The sequence below is a fragment of the Lucilia sericata genome, unplaced genomic scaffold, assembly GCF_015586225.1.
Source record: "Lucilia sericata isolate MDLA Ls3-8-SP2 unplaced genomic scaffold, ASM1558622v1 Contig000057F_arrow, whole genome shotgun sequence".
Taxonomy (NCBI): domain Eukaryota; kingdom Metazoa; phylum Arthropoda; class Insecta; order Diptera; family Calliphoridae; genus Lucilia; species Lucilia sericata.
Genome location: NW_023994093.1, coordinates 777,627 through 797,500, shown reverse-complemented (window position 1 = coordinate 797,500; position 19,874 = coordinate 777,627). Strand labels below are relative to the sequence as shown.

The following is a 19,874-nucleotide window of genomic DNA, read 5'->3' as shown; positions in this document are numbered from 1 at the left end:
TGGTAAACAAAAAACAGACAAGTAGAAGCTGAAGGGGGCTGGGAATTTAATTAGAGATACACAAAGCAAAGTATTGATGATGAAACCATTCCATGGACGCTGAATAAGAATTGTATATTTAATGACAATTATTTACATTTTGTAAAATAGTTAAAGTCCTAAATGTGAACTCATTTATTGAGGATTTTGTTCATTGCGAGATTGGAACTGATCTAAAATTGTATCCATACACAAAATATTCCATGTCGAATTTTATCCATATATACTTATATATTAATAAAATATATTGGATGAAGTGACTTAAGAAAGTGGATCTTATATTAGAGCTTTGATCAATTATGGACTGATCCAAACGTTTTTCAGAATGATTTATATATACACCAAATATATTAGTCAATGAATTATGTGTGTTTAGGTAATTTTCGCAAATGAACCGTAGATCGGAGACTAGAGACAAATTATGTGCCTATCCAGAATAAATTTGAGAGTGATTTGTATATATAAAGAACTTAATAATATGCGATTTTCGGAAGTGGATCTTATATGGAATCTATGAACAATTATGAACCGATCCGGAAAATATTTCTCAGGATGGTTTATATTTACTTTAAACACATTCATTATGAATTTTATACCGATATCTTCATTCAGTAATGAAAAATGTCCATTTACGTGTTTATCGGAAGTGGTCCTTATATGAGAGCTACATATGACCAATTATAGACCGATCCGGAAAAAATTTGGTTGAGTCATATAAGTATACACAAAACATATTTATGTCGAATATTATTCTAATATCTTTATTTCTTAATTAGTTATGTACATTTAAGTGATTTTCGAAAGTGGACCTTATATGTGAGCTATTACCAATTATGGACCGATCCGGAAAATATTTCTCAGCGTGGTTTATATATACTTTGAACACATTCATGACGAATTTTATACCGATATCTTCATTCAGTAATGAAAAATGTCCATTTACGTGGTTATCGGAAGTTGGCTTTTTATGGGAGCTATGACCAATTATGGACCGATCCGAAAAAAATTTAGTAGAGTCGTATATGTATACATAAAACGCTATTTATGTCGAATATTATTCTAATATCTTTATTTATTAAATCGTTATGTGAATTGGACCTTATATGGAAGCTATGACCAATTATTGACCGATCCGGTAAATATTTCTCAGGGTGGTTTATATGTACTTTAAACACATTCATGAGGGAATTTGTAGCGATATCTTTATTTAGTAATGAAAAATGTATGTTTACGTGGTTATCGGAAGTGGGCCTTACATAGGAGCTATGACCAATTATGGGCCGATACAGATCTAAGTTAGCAATATGATTTCTGTTTATATTATATATTTGGTGATACCTATATTTTTGACGAAATAAAAAAATTCATCGAATTATCTTCAGTAGTTTTTGAGAAAACTACTCAAGAATTAAGAAAAAAACGTGATTTTTTTTCGAGGGAGTCTGAAATTTTTACTCATAACTTCCTACGTTGTGAATTAATTTTGCTGATTTTCAATACCAAACTGCTTAGAACAACAATGAATATTTTCGGTGAATTTGGTTTACTACCTTTGCTCTGTTTTAGGCAGACAGACGGACATAGCTAATTCGACTCCGAATTTGATAAGGACTCGGAATATATATACTTTGTTGGGTCTCAGATGAATATTTCTTGGTTTTAAACATGGAATGAAAAACTTATATATACACTCTATCACCACTGATGGTGGTGGAGGGTATAAAAAAGTCAAAATTCTAAGACCTTTAAAAGGATTGAGACGTGCTGAACCCGAATTTTTCCATTACATCTGCGATCAGATATCGCGTCCTGAATTTAAAAAAAAAATTAATTTTTGCCCATTTTTGAGAAGTTATAAAATACCTAAATGAATCGGCACAGTCGAATATAGTTTCTTACTTGTTTTAAAAAAAATTTCAAAGCGACAAACTTTAGTCTGATGAGAAGGTTTTCATCATGGACAAACAGACAGACATTATTTTATAGGATTATTTGCATTAAAATTTCAACTGGGTATTAGCCATTCTTATACATAGTACGATGTATGTATAATTCTAATACCAAAAAGTCAACATTTCAGTAACTTCTATCTTCATTCATCCATCCACAATATTGCTGCTACATTTTAGAAAAAAATGTGTACCACATGTTAGTCATTAAATTTAATTGTGTGATTAAGCCACAAAAAAAACACTACAAAGTAATATTTAATTTAATTTCATTATCATAAACAACTAAATTTGAATGGTTTTTCAAGTTGTTTTTTTTTAGCAAATTTATGTGTCATGTTAAAAAAATAAAACAGAAGAAATAGATTAAATTAAGTTAATTAAGGAAAGCAACATTGTATTTATAACATTTTAAACAAGTTTATCAATGAAATGTAATTAAATTAATGGCTTTAGAAATGTTTAAAACATATTTGAAAAAAGACATAAAAAACATGTTGCCAATATTTGTATACATAATGTATGTTTAGAAACATACTTAGATTCATGTTGTTATCGTAGAGAGCTGTTTCAAGTAAACTTTTTATAAGAACTTAGAAAAGTAAACACATATTGTTGATTTTAAGAAATCTTCAACTTTAACAACATGCTGCAAATGTTTATATGCAAAAAGTTTGTTTAGCAACATGTTTTGGCACAAAACGTTTGGTATACCAAAATTAAGCAAAATTGAAAAATAGTATATGTCATTAATAATTTTTCCAAAAATTTTCCAACTAATTCCTCATTTATATACATACATATGTATGTAGGGTACATATGTTAAACTAAACAAAACTATAATAAAAGAAACATTAAAAAAATCACTTAAACTTACCTGTACTGTTGAAGATAAACGTTGTTGTGGCTCCTGAACTACACCACCATATTGCTGTTGTTGCTGCTGTTGCAATTGTTGCAACTGTAGCTGCTGTTGATACTGTAAATATTGACGACGCTGACGTTGTAAATTGTATGGCATTGATGGATATTGATTTACTCGTACTTCATTATTATTTTCGTCATCATCATCATCATCATCACCGTCATGATCATTATGATCGTCATACATCATGGGGAATTCTTTGGCACAATCTCTTGCGGTTACAATTAAATTATATGAACTTTTTGTTTCACGATCCAATGTACGTTGCGTACGTATGGTACCGTTTGAAAATATTTCAAAATCATTATTATCATCACCCGATGTAATCGTATACTCAATACGACCGTTATCACCTTGATATAAGTACGTTTATATGAAATAGAAAATAGGAAAAAAAATATTATTAAAGAAAAAGAAATTAAATGAGAAAATAAGAATGAAACAAAAAATAGGTTACAAATAAGCCAGTTATTTAGCTACTTAGGTTATATTGAATTTTGTGGTTTTTTGTAGAAGATTTATTTCTCTATAAGTGAGTGCATATGATTGTTTAGCAAAAAGCCAACAAGATAATTACATTGAAAATTATGACGCCTTAACAGTTCATCTTTTTTTTTTTTTTTTTTTTTGAATTTATGTGTTAAGGCCTTTGAAAGCTCCCACTCACTATAATATTGTTAGATTGGCGAATTCTATCATCAACATGTTAACTTCTTAGCTATATATAACCTTTTTAGCTTTCTTCTTTTAAATAAAGGATTTTCTTTTATTACACTCAAGCTACTGTAGCCAGTTGTTGTCTATTGTTTGTGATTATGATAAATTGCTAAATGAATCAAACATCAATTGAATTTAAAGAGAATTCTATTTAGGTAAAGGTACGACGACTACAAAAGCTGGTTTAACCTATATAAGGCACCACAAAAGGTTTCCAAGGGAAAATATTTTTAAAAGAATGAATACATGTTGTTAGTAGTTTGTAAGATGGTATAATTATTGTAGATTTAGAGAAGACTAATCTATTTTTTTTTAATTCTACCACCTGGATTGTTGATCAAGTATTTATATCCTTATAAGTTTATGAAAAGTTCTGTCAGTAAATTATTTTAATATGTTTTGTTAAAGGCAATTATCTGAACTTGTAACAAGTGCAAAAAATATTTGAAAAAGACGTGTGAAAATTATAGTTTAGGAAAACTTTTTGCATTGAAAAATATTAAGGGATTGAAAAAAAACACTTATCAGTTACAGTTTAGTTCTAGTTCAGTTCTAGTCAGTTCTAGTTCAGTTCTAGTTCAGTCTAGTTCAGTTCTAGTTCAGTTCTAGTTCAGTTCTAGTTCAGTTCTAGTTCAGTTCTAGTTCAGTTCTAGTTCAGTTCTAGTTCAGTTCTAGTTCAGTTCTAGTTCAGTTCTAGTTCAGTTCTAGTTCAGTTCTAGTTCTAGTTCAGTTCTAGTTCAGTTCTAGTTCAGTTCTAGTTCAGTTCTAGTTCAGTTCTAGTTCAGTTCTAGTTCAGTTCTAGTCAGTTCTAGTTCAGTTCTAGTTCAGTTCTAGTTCAGTTCTAGTTCAGTTCTAGTTCAGTTCTAGTTCAGTTCTAGTTCAGTTCTAGTTCAGTTCTAGTTCAGTTCTAGTTCAGTTCTAGTTCAGTTCTAGTTCAGTTCTAGTTCAGTTCTAGTTCAGTTCTAGTTCAGTTCTAGTTCAGTTCTAGTTCAGTTCTAGTTCAGTTCTAGTTCAGTTCTAGTTCAGTTCTAGTTCAGTTCTAGTTCAGTTCTAGTTCAGTTCTAGTTCAGTTCTAGTTCAGTTCTAGTTCAGTTCTAGTTCAGTTCTAGTTCAGTTCTAGTTCAGTTCTAGTTCAGTTCTAGTTCAGTTCTAGTTCAGTTCTAGTTCAGTTCTAGTTCAGTTCGTTCAGTTCTAGTTCAGTTCTAGTTCAGTTCTAGTTCAGTTCTAGTTCAGTTCTAGTTCAGTTCTAGTTCAGTTCTAGTTCAGTTCTAGTTCAGTTCTAGTTCAGTTCTAGTTCAGTTCTAGTTCAGTTCTAGTTTCAGTTCTAGTTCAGTTCTAGTTCAGTTCTAGTTCAGTTCTAGTTCAGTTCTAGTTCAGTTCTAGTTCAGTTCTAGTTCAGTCTAGTTCAGTTCTAGTTCAGTTCTAGTTCAGTTCTAGTTCAGTTCTAGTTCAGTTCTAGTTCAGTTCTAGTTCAGTTCTAGTTCAGTTCTAGTTCAGTTCTAGTTTCAGTTCTAGTTCAGTTCTAGTTCAGTTTAGTTCAGCTTCTAGTTCAGTTCTAGTTCAGTTCTAGTTCAGTCTAGTCAGTTCTAGTTCAGTTCTAGTTCAGTTCTAGCTCAGTTCTAGTTCAGTTCTAGTTCAGTTCTAGTTCAGTTCTAGTTCAGTTCTAGTTCAGTTCTAGTCAGTTCTAGTTCAGTTCTAGTCAGTTCTAGTTCAGTTCTAGTTCAGTTCTAGTTCCAGTTCTAGTTCAGTTCTAGTTCAGTTCTAGTTCGTTCTAGTCAGTTCTAGTTCAGTTCTAGTTCAGTTCTAGTTCAGTTCGTTCAGTTCTAGTTCAGTTCTAGTTCAGTTCTAGTTCAGTTCTAGTTCAGTTCTAGTTCAGTTCTAGTTCAGTTCTAGTTCAGTTCTAGTTCAGTTCTAGTTCAGTTCTAGTTCAGTTCTAGTTCAGTTCTAGTTCTAGTTCAGTTCTAGTTCAGTTCTAGTTCAGTTCTAGTTCAGTTCTAGTTCAGTTCTAGTTCAGTTCTAGTTCAGTTCTAGTTCAGTTCTAGTTCAGTTCTAGTTCAGTTCTAGTTCAGTTCTAGTTCAGTTCTAGTTCAGTTCTAGTTCAGTTCTAGTAGTCTAGTTCAGTTCTAGTTCAGTTCTAGTTCAGTTCTAGTTCAGTTCTAGTTCAGTTCTAGTTCAGTTCTAGTTCAGTTCTAGTTCAGTTCTAGTTCAGTTCTAGTTCAGTTCTAGTTCAGTTCTAGTTCAGTTTCTAGTTCAGTTCTAGTTCAGTTCTAGTTCAGTTCTAGTTCAGTTCAGTTCTAGTTCAGTTCTAGTTCAGTTCTAGTTCAGTTCTAGTTCAGTTCTAGTTCAGTTCTAGTTCAGTTCTAGTTCTGTTCTAGTTCGGTTCTAGTTCAGTTCTAGTTCAGTTCTAGTTCTGTTCTAGTTCGGTTCTAGTTCAGTTCTAGTTCAGTTCAGATCGTATTGATTTCGAACATTATAATATAAATTGGAGTTTGGTAAAATAATTCTAAGCCTCCCAAATTTTATCGAGCTATTTTTAAGATTACCAACAGAAGTTTGATAAAAAGGACAAAAGTATGGACGGCTTCAAATCGGCTTTGAAACTTCTGACTATTAGTAAGCTGGCTTTTTTTGAAGGGCAAATTATATAAGCCCAAATATGGGCGGCCAATGAAGGCTTTTCTTATTGACTGTTAGATAAAATTAAAATTTTTCGAATTTTACTCCACATTGAATTCTTTAATTTTAACATTGGCCACACCAGCTAATTCAAACAATTTTACCAAACCTCATTTTTTTCTAAACTTTCATAATCTAACTTCACTCTTTTGCTGTATAAGAAAGAAAAATCTTCAAAAGAAAATAAGTATGCTAAGTTGTAACTAATTCATAGTTAGTCCTATACTTGGCTTAATTTTCTATATGCGGTTGTACGGTAACAATTCAAGAAAAATAAAATTGAATAAAAAAAGAATCTAGATTTGCTTTACAATACTTCTCACTATATTTGTATATGAAAATTTCATTGAAATTATTTTCATTGATGTTAAGAAAAAGGTGTCAGCCATAAATCGTGTCTAAAATTTTTTGTTTCTTCTTCTTCACTCTATCTACTATAGCAACAACACTAGTTGTAACTACTTTTTTGCTTTAAAATTCAATTTTTCATCACTAAAAATTACTTTTTCTATTTTATACCAACTATAAACTTTTCTACAAATATTAAAGGTTTTCCTATATAGTATTTTTGACTTGTGATAATGCGATCCAAGAGGGAACTTCTTGTTGAGATGAAGTCTTGTTGCTTAAATTATAAAACAATGTTTAACAGCAGCAACAGTAATAGCAAAAATGTTGTTGTTGTTTTTTTAGTCGGTCATTCGGTTAAATATGCGGTAAATGTTTTTGGTTGTTTATAATTTTGTTGTTGTGGTTTCTTTTTCGATTGTTGTTGTTGTTAAGAAAAAACATTATAAATAACAGTTATTCATATTATTTTTATAAAGCACACCTTTAAATGGAAATTGTGCTATTTTATATAGTGTTATTGGTTTATAATTTGCTGCTTTTTATATGTATTATGTAGATGACCAACAGAATTAGAACATGGAACATAATAAGCTAAACTATTTTAATTGAACATAAAAAGGACTTTATGGCATTGTCTACATTATTGGGAAATTTTAAACTTTAAACATATATTTGAAATATTTTAGTTTAAGATAAAATTTATAGAATTGCTGTCAATGATATTATTAATATCATTGTAAGAAATTATAGTCGGACGATGCCGACCATATAATACCCTACACCTGTTACAAAAATAAAATGTGGTTTAGTTTTCATAATAAAGCATGTAGTTGAATTGTACCTTGCCTCAGATATACTTAAGCCATTTATTGTTGAATAAAATTGTGGACATTTAAGTCAAATTTTGAAAGGGGCTTTGTATAGGTGCTATGGTCAATTGAGACCATATATATGTGCTATGGTCAATTTGAGATGCGTGTATATTAAACATAATTATGAGTTTAAAAGCCCTATTCGTCGGGTTGGGGGCTAAGTGAAATAATGGTCCGATGGGCTTTGTCTCCGGTACCATAGAAGATCATGTGCCAAATTTCATTGAATTATCAACAAAATTGCGACCTGTAGTTTGATTACAAGGTTTACAAGCCCTATTCAGGGGTTCAGTTGTATGAGGTGAAATAATGGACCGATGTTAACCATTTTCAATAGGCTTCGTCCCTGGGAGAATAGAAGATCACATACCAAATTTTTCAAATTCAAAATTGCGACCTGTAGTTTGATTACAAGGTTTACATGGACGGACCAACAGACGGACGAACATGTGCCAAATTTCATTGAATTATCAACAAAATTGCGACCTGTAGTTTGATTACAAGGTTTACAAGCCCTATTCAGGGGTTCGGTTTTATGGGGGCTAGGTGAAATAATGGACCGATGTTAACCATTTTCAATGGGCTATGTCTCCGGTACCATAGAAGATCATGTGCCAAATTTCATTGAATTATCAACAAAATTGCGACCTGTAGTTTGATTACAAGGTTTACAAGCCCTATTCCGGGTTCAGTTGTATGGGGACTAGGTGAAATAATGGACCGATGTTAACCATTTTCAATAGGCTTCGTCCCTGGGAGAATAGAAGATCACATACCAAATTTTTCAAATTCAAAAATGCGACCTGTAGTTTGATTACAAGGTTTACATGGATGGACGGACAGACGGACGGACATAGCTAAATCGACTCAGAAAATGATTCTAAACCGATTGGTATACTTTAATTTGGGTATAGGACCAATATTATTATGCGTTACAAACATCAGCATAAACCCAATATAACCTCCCCACTAAAGTGGTGTAGGGTATAAAAACAAAGTGTAATTTTTAGAATGTTTAAATATTTTTTAAATTAAAATACTTAAATTTTTTAGAAATTTTCCAATATTTAATTAAAGGGAACAATTTTCAAATTTAAATAGAACTTTCAAACTAAAAATTCTGTTGTCATGGTTATATTTTAAGATTTAAGTACATTTTCACTTTCATGTTTCTTTAACCTCAAAACCTTAATATATTAAAAAATTTTGAAGACTTTGCTAATTCATTCGAAAAATGATTTTTCAATATTCGAAAGCTTTTGTTACATGCTTAACAAAAATTTCACTTAAGTAAAACTCAAAATGATTTCTAAAGAATTTCTACGGTTAACATCAAAACTCCACTTTTTTCAATATTATTTTTTTTTACAAAATACTTCCCAATTGATAGCTCATAAATAAAAAAAGTGAAAAAATAATCAAATATGAAAAAAAACACATTTCACATACCTGAATCAATATCTGTGGCCATCACCGTCACAACAGGTGTTCCAATTGAAACATTCTCATAAATCTCCATTGAATAACTTATAGGATCAAAAACTGGTGGATTATCATTTAAATCCAAAACATTACAATAAACCGTCAAGGTGGTGGAAAGACTAGGTTGGCCATTATCTTGGGCTTGTACTACCAAAATATAATGTTGTATCTAAAAAAAACAATAAGGTTAAAATGCAACAATGTATTATAATCTGTTGTTTATACATATTTCTAAAGAAAACAAGAATAAACAAAAAAATTTTTAATTTTATTTACCTCTTCATAATCCAAACGGGCTGTCAATGTCAAAACGCCTGTTTGAGGATTTAAACTGAATACATCATTGGCCCAATCAGAGATTACGGTATATGTTACCACAGCATTATTGCCCAAGTCTGGATCTGTCGCTGCAATGATGCCCACTTGATAGCCACGTGGGGCGTTTTCGGGTATATCAAATGAATAAACGGGCACATCAAATTGTGGTGGATTGTCATTGGTGTCGGTCACCTGTCGCAAACACAAAATAAAAATATTAAATTTAAAAACAATCTGTAACATTTTTTGTTTAGAAGAAACAAAAGTATAAAAACAACAAAATAAATTTGTTATAAAAATAAATTAAAAAATTATTTAAAATTAAATGTAGTTTAATATTCGTTTGCCCTTTCCATTTTAAGTGTATGTAAGTGTGTTTGGAATCCTTCAAATGTGGCGTTTTAAAAACCTTTATTTTGTTGTTGTGCGGTTTTTGTGGTTGCTAAAAAATATTATATTCCTTCCAACACTTTTATTCTTACCTAAATTTACCTCTTTTTGTATTCGCAAAATAAGCTGAAAAAAGTGTATTATGTATAAAGAAGTATAGGTGGAAACAGCTGTCATTTTGTATTCATGTCACGCATGCGTCTGCCAGACATTGTTGAGACTTGTCTGGAGTGGAGTGTTGTCTTACAGTTGAGTTATAAAATAAACCAGCAACAACAACAACAGCATTAGCATCAACAGCAATAACAATAACAACAAAAACTAAAATTTATAAATACTTATATTGTTTAGTACACAACAATAACTACAACAGCAACAACAAAAACAACAAGTAAGAAAGTAAAGTTGGACAAGTCCGACAATAAGATACCCTTAGTATAATTACAACTAATATTAATTATGTCAGCTATGATCAATTATAAAATGATCCTGCTGAAAGTGGATAATAAGACAAGAATAATTGATTCTCAGAAGTTAAAGATACATCAAAAACTATTTAGTAAAGTTTTGTTTTATTGATATATAGTTATCTTAGTGGATTACAAATATCACCACAAACTAATAATACCCACTTTATTATGCATTCGGTAGGGTATGAAAACAACATCAAAAGAAGTAAATAAAAAAGTGTTAACAAAACATGTACATGTTTAAGCAAATCTTTTGGCTTAAAGAAGCAAGCAAACAAATAGACGGTTTCTTTTTTATTATTATTATTTTCTTATTATGATAATTTTTTTCGTATTTTCATCTTTATTTTCTCTGTTGTTATTGTTGTTTTTCTTATGTCAAGTAGTTGAATAAAGGTTTGGTTTTTAATAAATTTTAACAATTCTCTGCACAAAAACCACATTTACATCCTCTTAGGGTGAGTCATGTAAAGATTTTATGATTTTTTTCAGACTCAACTAAAGCTTATTAGGATTTAAAGAAACTTACTTAATGAAAACAATTGTTACATAAAGTAACAAAAAAATATACAAACATACTATGTACATACATATACTCGTAAAAAGGGAAAGGTGTTAATTTTGTTGTAAAACTGTTTGGCAAACTACTTATTTTGAATTTCAAAGGAAAAATTTGCGCGCGCGCAAAACAATTAAAGTTTTCCTGTTGAATTTTAAATGGATTTTATAGTATTGTAGGTTTTGTGACAAGAACGAGGAGTCGAGAAAAGAACTAGCACTGAACTAGAACTGAACTAGAACTGAACTAGAACTGAACTAGAACTGAACTAGAACTGAACTAGAACTGAACTAGAACTGAACTAGAACTGAACTAGAACTGAACTAGAACTGAACTAGAACTGAACTAGAACTGAACTAGAACTGAACTAGAACTGAACTAGAACTGAACTAGAACTGAACTAGAACTGAACTAGAACTGAACTAGAACTGAACTAGAACTGAACTAGAACTGAACTAGAACTGAACTAGAACTGAACTAGAACTGAACTAGAACTGAACTAGAACTGAACTAGAACTGAACTAGAACTGAACTAGAACTGAACTAGAACTGAACTAGAACTGAACTAGAACTGAACTAGAACTGAACTAGAACTGAACTAGAACTGAACTAGAACTGAACTAGAACTGACTAGAACTGAACTGACTAACTAGAACTGAACTAGAACTGAACTAGAACTGAACTAGAACTGAACTAGAACTGAACTAGAACTGAACTAGAACTGAACTAGAACTGAACTAGAACTGAACTAGAACTGAACTAGAACTGAACTAGAACTGAACTAGAACTGAACTAGAACTGAACTAGAACTGAACTAGAACTGAACTAGAACTGAACTAGAACTGAACTAGAACTGAACTAGAACTGAACTAGAACTGAACTAGAACTGAACTAGAACTGAACTAGAACTGAACTAGAACTGAACTAGAACTGAACTAGAACTGAACTAGAACTGAACTAGAACTGAACTAGAACTGAACTAGAACTGAACTAGAACTGAACTAGAACTGAACTAGAACTGAACTAGAACTGAACTAGAACTGAACTAGAACTGAACTAGAACTGAACTAGAACTGAACTAGAACTGAACTAGAACTGAACTAGAACTGAACTAGAACTGAACTAGAACTGAACTAGAACTGAACTAGAACTGAACTAGAACTGAACTAGAACTGAACTAGAACTGAACTAGAACTGAACTAGAACTGAACTAGAATTGAACTAGAACTGAACTAGAACTGAACTAGAACTGAACTAGAACTGAACTAGAACTGAACTAGAACTGAACTAGAACTAACTAGAACTGAACTAGAACTGAACTAGAACTGAACTAGAACTGAACTAGAACTGAACTAGAACTGAACTAGAACTGAACTATACATTATTCAGTAAACTATTTAAGGTATTTAAACCATTATATTTTCAGCAATAGACAGATTTCTGTAATAAATAAGCTTACCATTTACACTTACAATTTCTACAACTACAAATATACAAGTTATTTATATGCTAGCCATTTTTATGATTTGTATATGGTTAAAACTTAAGAAAAGACCTGGCCTCTAGCAACATTTGAAAATAAAAATTCATAGTACTTTTCTAAACCAGCAAATAGTTAAGGGCTTTTTTTGTCCAAGCGTACGTTAAAATTCAAAAAAATTTAAATAATTGTAATGAAAATTTATGCGGTAGACTATAAAAGGTCAACAATAGTATTCTTTTCCTTTTGAAAAAGTGTTTACAGAAATAAATAAAAAAGTACATTTACAAAGTTTGTAGTACAAAACAATTTGTAGTTACAATGTTGCAAAAATTATACAAGGAATTTAATCTTAAGCGTTTTTTTTTTTTTATAAAAAAAAATAGACAAATATTAAATAAAGTTTTGAGCGAGTGAATAAAGACATTTTCATACACAAGAAACTGAACTAGTTTTCAACTGAACTAAAGTTTTGCATTACGTTCTTCAACATTTATTTTACGTTGAAACTGTCATTGTTTAAAGAGTGTTTATTTTTTTACGTTTTTTTTTATACCCTACACCACTTTAGTGGGGAGGGTATATTGGATTTGTGCTGATGTTTGTAACATACAAAAATATTCGTCCTAGACCCACCTTAAAGTATACCAATCGGCTTAGAATCGTTTTCTGAGTCGATTAAGCTATGTCCGTCCGTCCGTCCGTCCGTCTGGCTGGCTGGCTGGCTGGCTGTCCATGTAAACCTTGTGCGCAAGCTACAGGTCGCAATTTTCAAGATAATTGGATGAAATTTAGCACGCACGTTTTATTTGACCCAAGGACGAAGCCTATTGAAAATGGTTAAAATCGGTCCATTATTTCACCTAGCCCCCATAGAACAGAACCCCCCGAAAAGGGCTTCTGAGCTCGTAATTATGTTAAATATACAGATATATCGATAAAATACGGCACAACTAAGTTTTATAGAAGTCTTGATGACCCTGCCAAATTTCATAAAGATCGGGCCCCATTTGACCCTAGCTCCCATACAAAGTCCCCTTCAGAAAATTACTTGAATGTCCCAAATTAACTTATAAACACAAATATCGCGATGAAATTCAGCACAATAAAATATTATGTAAATATAAATATATTCATATATTCATATATTCATATATCGGGCTTGGTCCATATTTGCCCCTAGCCCCCATATAAAGCCTCTTTCAGAAAATTAGTTTTTCATCCATAAATTGCTTAAATGTATCGGAACAAGGGAATATTGAAGATAAATGCTTTATTATGAAAAATAAATCACATTTAATATTCATAACTGGTGTAGGGTATCATATGGTCGGCCACGCCCGACTATACTTTCTTACTTGTTTAAATATATATTTCATATGATCTTTTCCTGGATACTGACTGCTTCATTGTTGGCATATGTATGTGTGTTGTTTTTGGTAATTTGATAGCTTGCAACGTGTTAAATAAAAACGCCTCAATGATTACTTCAATGCGCTTCCCTTTTTCTTAAACTTTATTTCATTATAATGATTTTGTTTTTACTGCAAACAGCTTAAGACACACACAACAAAAGTTGGATATAAGAGAAAAAAAGAGTTTCAGCAGCATCCAACAACCATAAGATTTTATGCGCCCCCTACTAGCCTAAAAAAACTCAGTGCGGAGCCCGAAAACAAAAAGACAGCACTATATTATGGACACATTTTTAAATATAACTAGTAACTATACAAAAAGCCGGTATTTAATATAAAATCAACTCTCGCTTAGTGGAATGATCAGACGTTTCTTGGTCAAATCGAGATGGCTGTTGGCAAGAAAAAGGCAAAAAAAAAAAGAAAACATTCAAGCAAAGTAAAGATGCTTTTATTGTGATAAAATCAGAATATGGATTACAAAAATGCACAAACACATTTACTTATAAACACATATTTATATAGTATGTTGTTTGTATGTATCCAGCTCTGTTTAAGGTGTATAAAATGTTTATAAAAAGCTTCAACCTACAAATAACACTTTAGCTTAAAGAAAATATTCTGTTGCTTGTGGTGTTAATATTTTTAGGTTTTTGGAGTTTAAGAAAAAATTTCAAATTTTTAAATTACAAAAAAAAAAAAAAAATCAATATAAAAAGAAAGAGCGCTTAAATCGTACTTTTTATATCAAACACCCTATAAAATAGAATTAATACTACCTTACTTCACTACCCTTATCGAATTAAATTAAAATTAAATTGTACCAGACGCCTGTCTCTCCATTTTTTTTTTTTTTAATAAACGATGATATATGTAACATTTTTGTTGTATTTGTTTTAATTTAGGAGATATAAGGATACTGAGGAACCCGTTTTTACCCTGTTTCTCTTGCTCCCTCTTCTAATGTATCTGTAGATGAGCGATACTCTTAAAGTTCCCTAAAGAGCTTTCTGCTACTCTTGTACCAAAGCTTTAGAACCTGTTTTTCACAAAGTTCCAAAAAAATCCAATCCTTGTTAAATGCAGTCCATGACTTATATTTATTATAAGAAAACGTTGCAAAACATACAATATCATTCTAAAACGAGCGGGATGATATCTGACTATTCTTAAAAGTGTCATAAGAAAAAGACTAGATTATATTAGATTAGATTAGATTAGATTGAAGGGGCACAAAGCACTGCGACCTTTTTGTGGATCTTTGGTGCAACCCATTGGTTCACCATACAAGTTTTAGTTCAGACACGAAGGTAACTGGTTTAGTTGGTGAGGGGTTGAATCCTGTCTACAGAATCTGCATAAATTCGTTGAAAAGTTGCCTAGAATGAATTGATGGTATCTGAGACCACAATGTCCAAGTTCCAGTTCCAGTTAATCCCGTTAGTACTCTGAGATCGCTTTTATTGAGCGCTAGTAGCTTTTGGGATTTTCCCTTTGACAGTGTAATGAAACTTTTTGTCCCAATGGCGAATAAATTTCGATTTCACCCAAGAGTCATATTTGGGGAATAACAAAGAAGTGCTCAGGGCCGATTAGCTGGCGACGAGCGCCCCTATTTGCTAGGCAGTCTGCCCTTTTATTTCAAAGTGACCGTCATGACCAGGTACCCAACATAAAGTCACTTTATTTTGTTTACCTTACTCATTGAGTGAAGTCAAGTAGTCCATTACAACACCCGACCTTACCTTGTATGAAAATAAGGGTTGAGTGGTGCTTGGCTATCCGACATTATAAAAATTCTTAATCCCTTGTTTCTTCTCCTAAAGCACTCCCTAGCACAAATAAAGATAACATATATTTCTGCTGGAAAGATTGAAGGATAGTCTCCAAGGGGGATGGCCTCTTGGAAATTGGGGTGACAAATGCCGTTTCGCCGTTTATTTGTTTGGACCCATTTGTGAACCAAACTTGATCAGCTTTTTCTTGCCACCAAGTTTGATCAGTCCATAAGTCCCTATTCGGTATAATAACCTCAAATGATCTATCGAAAACCATAGTTGGTGACCCACAGTCGGGAATTAGAGTATTCTCATATGTGCAACCAAGTACCCAGTTTTCAAGTTGGCAATACCTGTTAGGCGAATTGCTGATCCGCAAGCTTCTTCCTTGATAAGAATGTGCAGTGGTGGAATATGCCATATTGCACCCATATGTGGGACAAGTTCTCATTCCAAGAGACACAGATGAGACGATATATCATGTCCAAAGAAGCCCGAGTTGTGACCTGTTCTACTTTTTGCCACCAAACTAAAGAGACGTAGGTCAATATGGGTTTATTATGAATTTTTTTGTAGCGCATTTTCAAATTCGACCACATGTTTGAAAATTAAACAACAACAATGCCATACCTTAACCTACAACATGTTTATGTTAATATTATTGGTATGTAAAACTCGACATAGTGTTGGAGCTGCCAACTGAAGTGTTCATAACATGTCCACTTAGCAAAACGTAACGTTTCATCTACTCATCTAAATAAACAAATAAAAGTGTTATGCATACATACACACAGATACACTTCAAAATATACACATACATACATATGTAGTTGAGTTAAATAAATGGCACTATGGATTTTGTGTACTCTTCTATATGTATGTATGCATGCATGATTCATAAGTGTTAAACATACAACTTTAATACATTTTCAATATTTTATTATTTCTTATTTAAAGGATGTCTTTTCTGTTGTTATATTTAAATACTCATATTCCTTTTGTTATTGTTGTTATCGTCGTTGTGGTTGTTTTTGTTGTTCTTAATGTTTTTTGCACTTTATTTCTTTTTCTGACCAAAAAAAAAAGTAAAAATTGTTCAAGGTCTTTTGTATAGTTTACAAGTTAAACCGTACTACAAAAAGCCGTATAAAATTAAAGGATTTTGGCACACAAACTAACAGACTAAAATAAAATAAAATTTAATTTTTTTGTTTATGTGACACACTCTTTCACAGAGATTTGTTTTTTTTTTTTGCGCAAAGACTTTAGTGTATATTGGAAACCATTTTTAACACCATAAATACAAGATGAAACCAAATTGAAATTTATGTGATTTCTGCTTAAAATCTACCTTGATTTTTTTCAGTTTAATTTCATTTAAAATCTTATTTCTTTTCTTTATATGTATTGTTGTACGTATTTCGTAATTTTTGTTTTGATGGGTATTTTGTTGTATATTAATGGAATTTGTAGCTTATTTGTGTGTGTCTGGTTTTTTCTGATTTTTTTCTTTTGTAAGATATTTAACTAAAAGTTTTATTTGTAAATTTATTAAGGTTACATTATTCACACTTTGCACTTCATTTAGGAAAATAAATGTGTGTTTAATGAATATATAGTGGTTATTTTGTAAATAAATAATTTATTTATATTGTTTCTTGACTTTCTGTAAAATTAACACAATTTAATTTATTATAGAGTGAAAAAAAGATGTTATACAAATCTTTTGAAATTAAAACGTTTACAATTTATTTACATAACTCTTCGCGGTGGATTTAATTGTGAGTGAAGAAAAACGGGGACGATTCCCAACTAACTAACTAACTAACTAAAACTAACTAAACTAACTAAAACTAACTAACAAACTAACTAACTAACTAAATAACTAACTAACTAACTAACTAACTAACTAACTAACTAACTAACTAACTAACTAACTAACTAACTAACTAACTAACTAACTAACTAACTAACTAACTAACTAACTAACTAACTAACTAACTAACTAACTAACTAACTAACTAACTAACTAACTAACTAACTAACTAACTACTAACTAACTAACTAACTAACTAACTAACTAACACTAACTAACTAACTAACTAACTAACTAACTAACTAACTAACTAACTAACTAACTAACTAACTAACTAACTAACTAACTAACTAACTAACTAACTAACTAACTAACTAACTAACTACTAACTAACTAACTAACTAACTAACTAACTAACTAACTAACTAACTAACTAACTAACTAACTACTAACTAACTAACTAACTAACTACTAACTAACTAACTACTACTAACTAACTAACGAACTAACTACTAACTAACTAACTAACTAACTAACTACTACTACTAACTAACTAACTAACTAACTAACTAACTAACTAACTAACTAACTAACTAACTAACTAACTAACTAACTAACTAACTAACTAACTAACTAACTAACTAACTAACTAACTACTAACTAACTAACTAACTACTAACTAACTACTAACTAACTAACTAACTAACTAACTAAAATAAAACGGAGTACTCCCAAAAACATTTATCACCACTTCAAAGTAGCACTAGGTGAATACTTTACTTTCTGTGGAAGTAATGTTTAATGACTTCCGAAGAAGCGAAAGTAATTATAATTATAATTAAGTAAATATTCTTTAATGCTAAATATATAATTTTCTGTTCTTATATTTAAGTATGAGTATGATATGAGTTACAAAATATTATTTTTGGGCTTTTATATTAAATGTGTCTATTTCCCTTATTATTGTCAATATTATTTAAATCAAATTAGTTGTAATATTTAATACTGCAATTTCAAGCCCAAGTAACTTCCAAAAAAACTTCTTGAGAGTGAAAAATAGTGAATTTGAAATCAAGTAAAACGAGCATCCCTCCTATGGCAAGCCTATGTTAAATTCATCACTTGTGTAGGTCTTTTTCAGTACTTTCATAGAGTAAATTGTACCCATTTTTTGCTTCTTTGGAAGTTCTTTTTTGCTGGGAAGAGTATAACATTATATTTAACATTGATGTTATTTTTGTATTGATTTTCAAGATTTAATTTCTCTAAATAAAAATTACAAATTCTTAAACTTTCTAAACAGATTTTAAAAAACTTTTAACAATAAACTCTTTATAAATCAATTAATTTATTTCATCATCTTACCGTTATTTCAACAATAGTCTCTGTATGTTGCACACCATCACTGACACGAACTTTCAACTGATAATTTTCTTTAATCTCACGATCCAAAGCTTCCTTTAAACGCAGTTTACCAGTATCACGCTCCAGAAAAAATTTACTATCATCACCGTTGACAAGAGAGAATGTCAAAGAGCCCAAAGTATCTGGATCTGAGGCACGTATGGTAGCAATTAGATGACCAGCTGTTAAGTCCTCACTCACATTAAACGACAAAGGTAAATCCCGAAAAACAGGAGGACTATCATTTTTATCCAATATCATAACTTTAAGCTGTAACAAAAGAAGAAAACAAAAAATTAAAGAAAAAGATAAATAAAACATAAACATTAAATTATTTTTTTATGATTTTCAATAAACTTATTATAAATAAGTGTATGTAGCAACATGTATAAAAAAGGCAACATCTGCAAACATTAAGTAAAAGCTTGTGTCCCAACCATATTTTTTTAATTCAATTATACACAAAAAAAACGTTAAATGCTATCAACTGTAAAATCACACAACAATCGGTTTTTTTTCAACTGCTTCTCAACAGCTTAACACAAGGCATCAAAAGTGATGTTGTCCATCATGCCACACAACACCAAAAACACAATATAAGTTTAGGAACAAAAACAGAAACAACCACAACAATATTGTAAGTAAGTGAGTGAAGTGAAGTGAGGTATGGTCCATACATATGATGAGATGGTTTGTTACTTTTATTTTTCTTTTTTTTTTCAAGATTGTTTTGAAAAGTTGCAAGTACTATGCATTTGGTAGGAAAAAAGAAAACTTCAAGAGTGTAACAAAGAAATGTATGAATGTTTGTTCATTTTGTTGCCTGTTTAGTTTGTTTGAATGTCCATCTGTTTTTTTTTTTTGTACTTTTATAAGGGGCACGTACTTGCAGTAGCCACCATAGACAGCGCCTTAACTGAGTGATACATCATCATTGTTGTCGTTTGTTGTTGTCCACATCATCGTCATCGTCGTCATCATCATCAACAGTAACAACAACAGCAACAGAAACATCAACATTATTGAATGTTTGTATGTATCACAAAACTTATGTTGAAAATTGTTATTGAAGTAATAATATAATTACAGCTTTAACGTTTTCAGTTTTAAGTTTTTAGTTTTTTATTTCGTTACAGCCACAATCAAGCACAACAACGACACAATAAAACTAAAACAAAAAAAGCTCTAGCAGTTACAATAACATTTCAAGAAAATCTAATACAAAAAAGCCTT

General features: G+C 31.0%; 1 protein-coding gene across 1 annotated transcript in view; it reads right to left on the bottom strand.

Moving 5' to 3' along the window:
• LOC119616093 (cadherin-related tumor suppressor) overlaps window positions 1-19,874 on the bottom strand; it is a 312,639-nt gene that overhangs the window by 42,167 nt on the left and 250,598 nt on the right. Inside the window, exons 2-5 of the mRNA XM_037972269.1 lie at window positions 18,603-18,911; window positions 9,288-9,521; window positions 8,979-9,180; window positions 2,866-3,266 (exon numbers count right to left, since the gene is read on the bottom strand). Coding sequence (XP_037828197.1) covers window positions 2,866-3,266; window positions 8,979-9,180; window positions 9,288-9,521; window positions 18,603-18,911 — 1,146 coding nt within the window. The remainder of the gene's footprint in view (window positions 1-2,865; window positions 3,267-8,978; window positions 9,181-9,287; window positions 9,522-18,602; window positions 18,912-19,874) is intronic.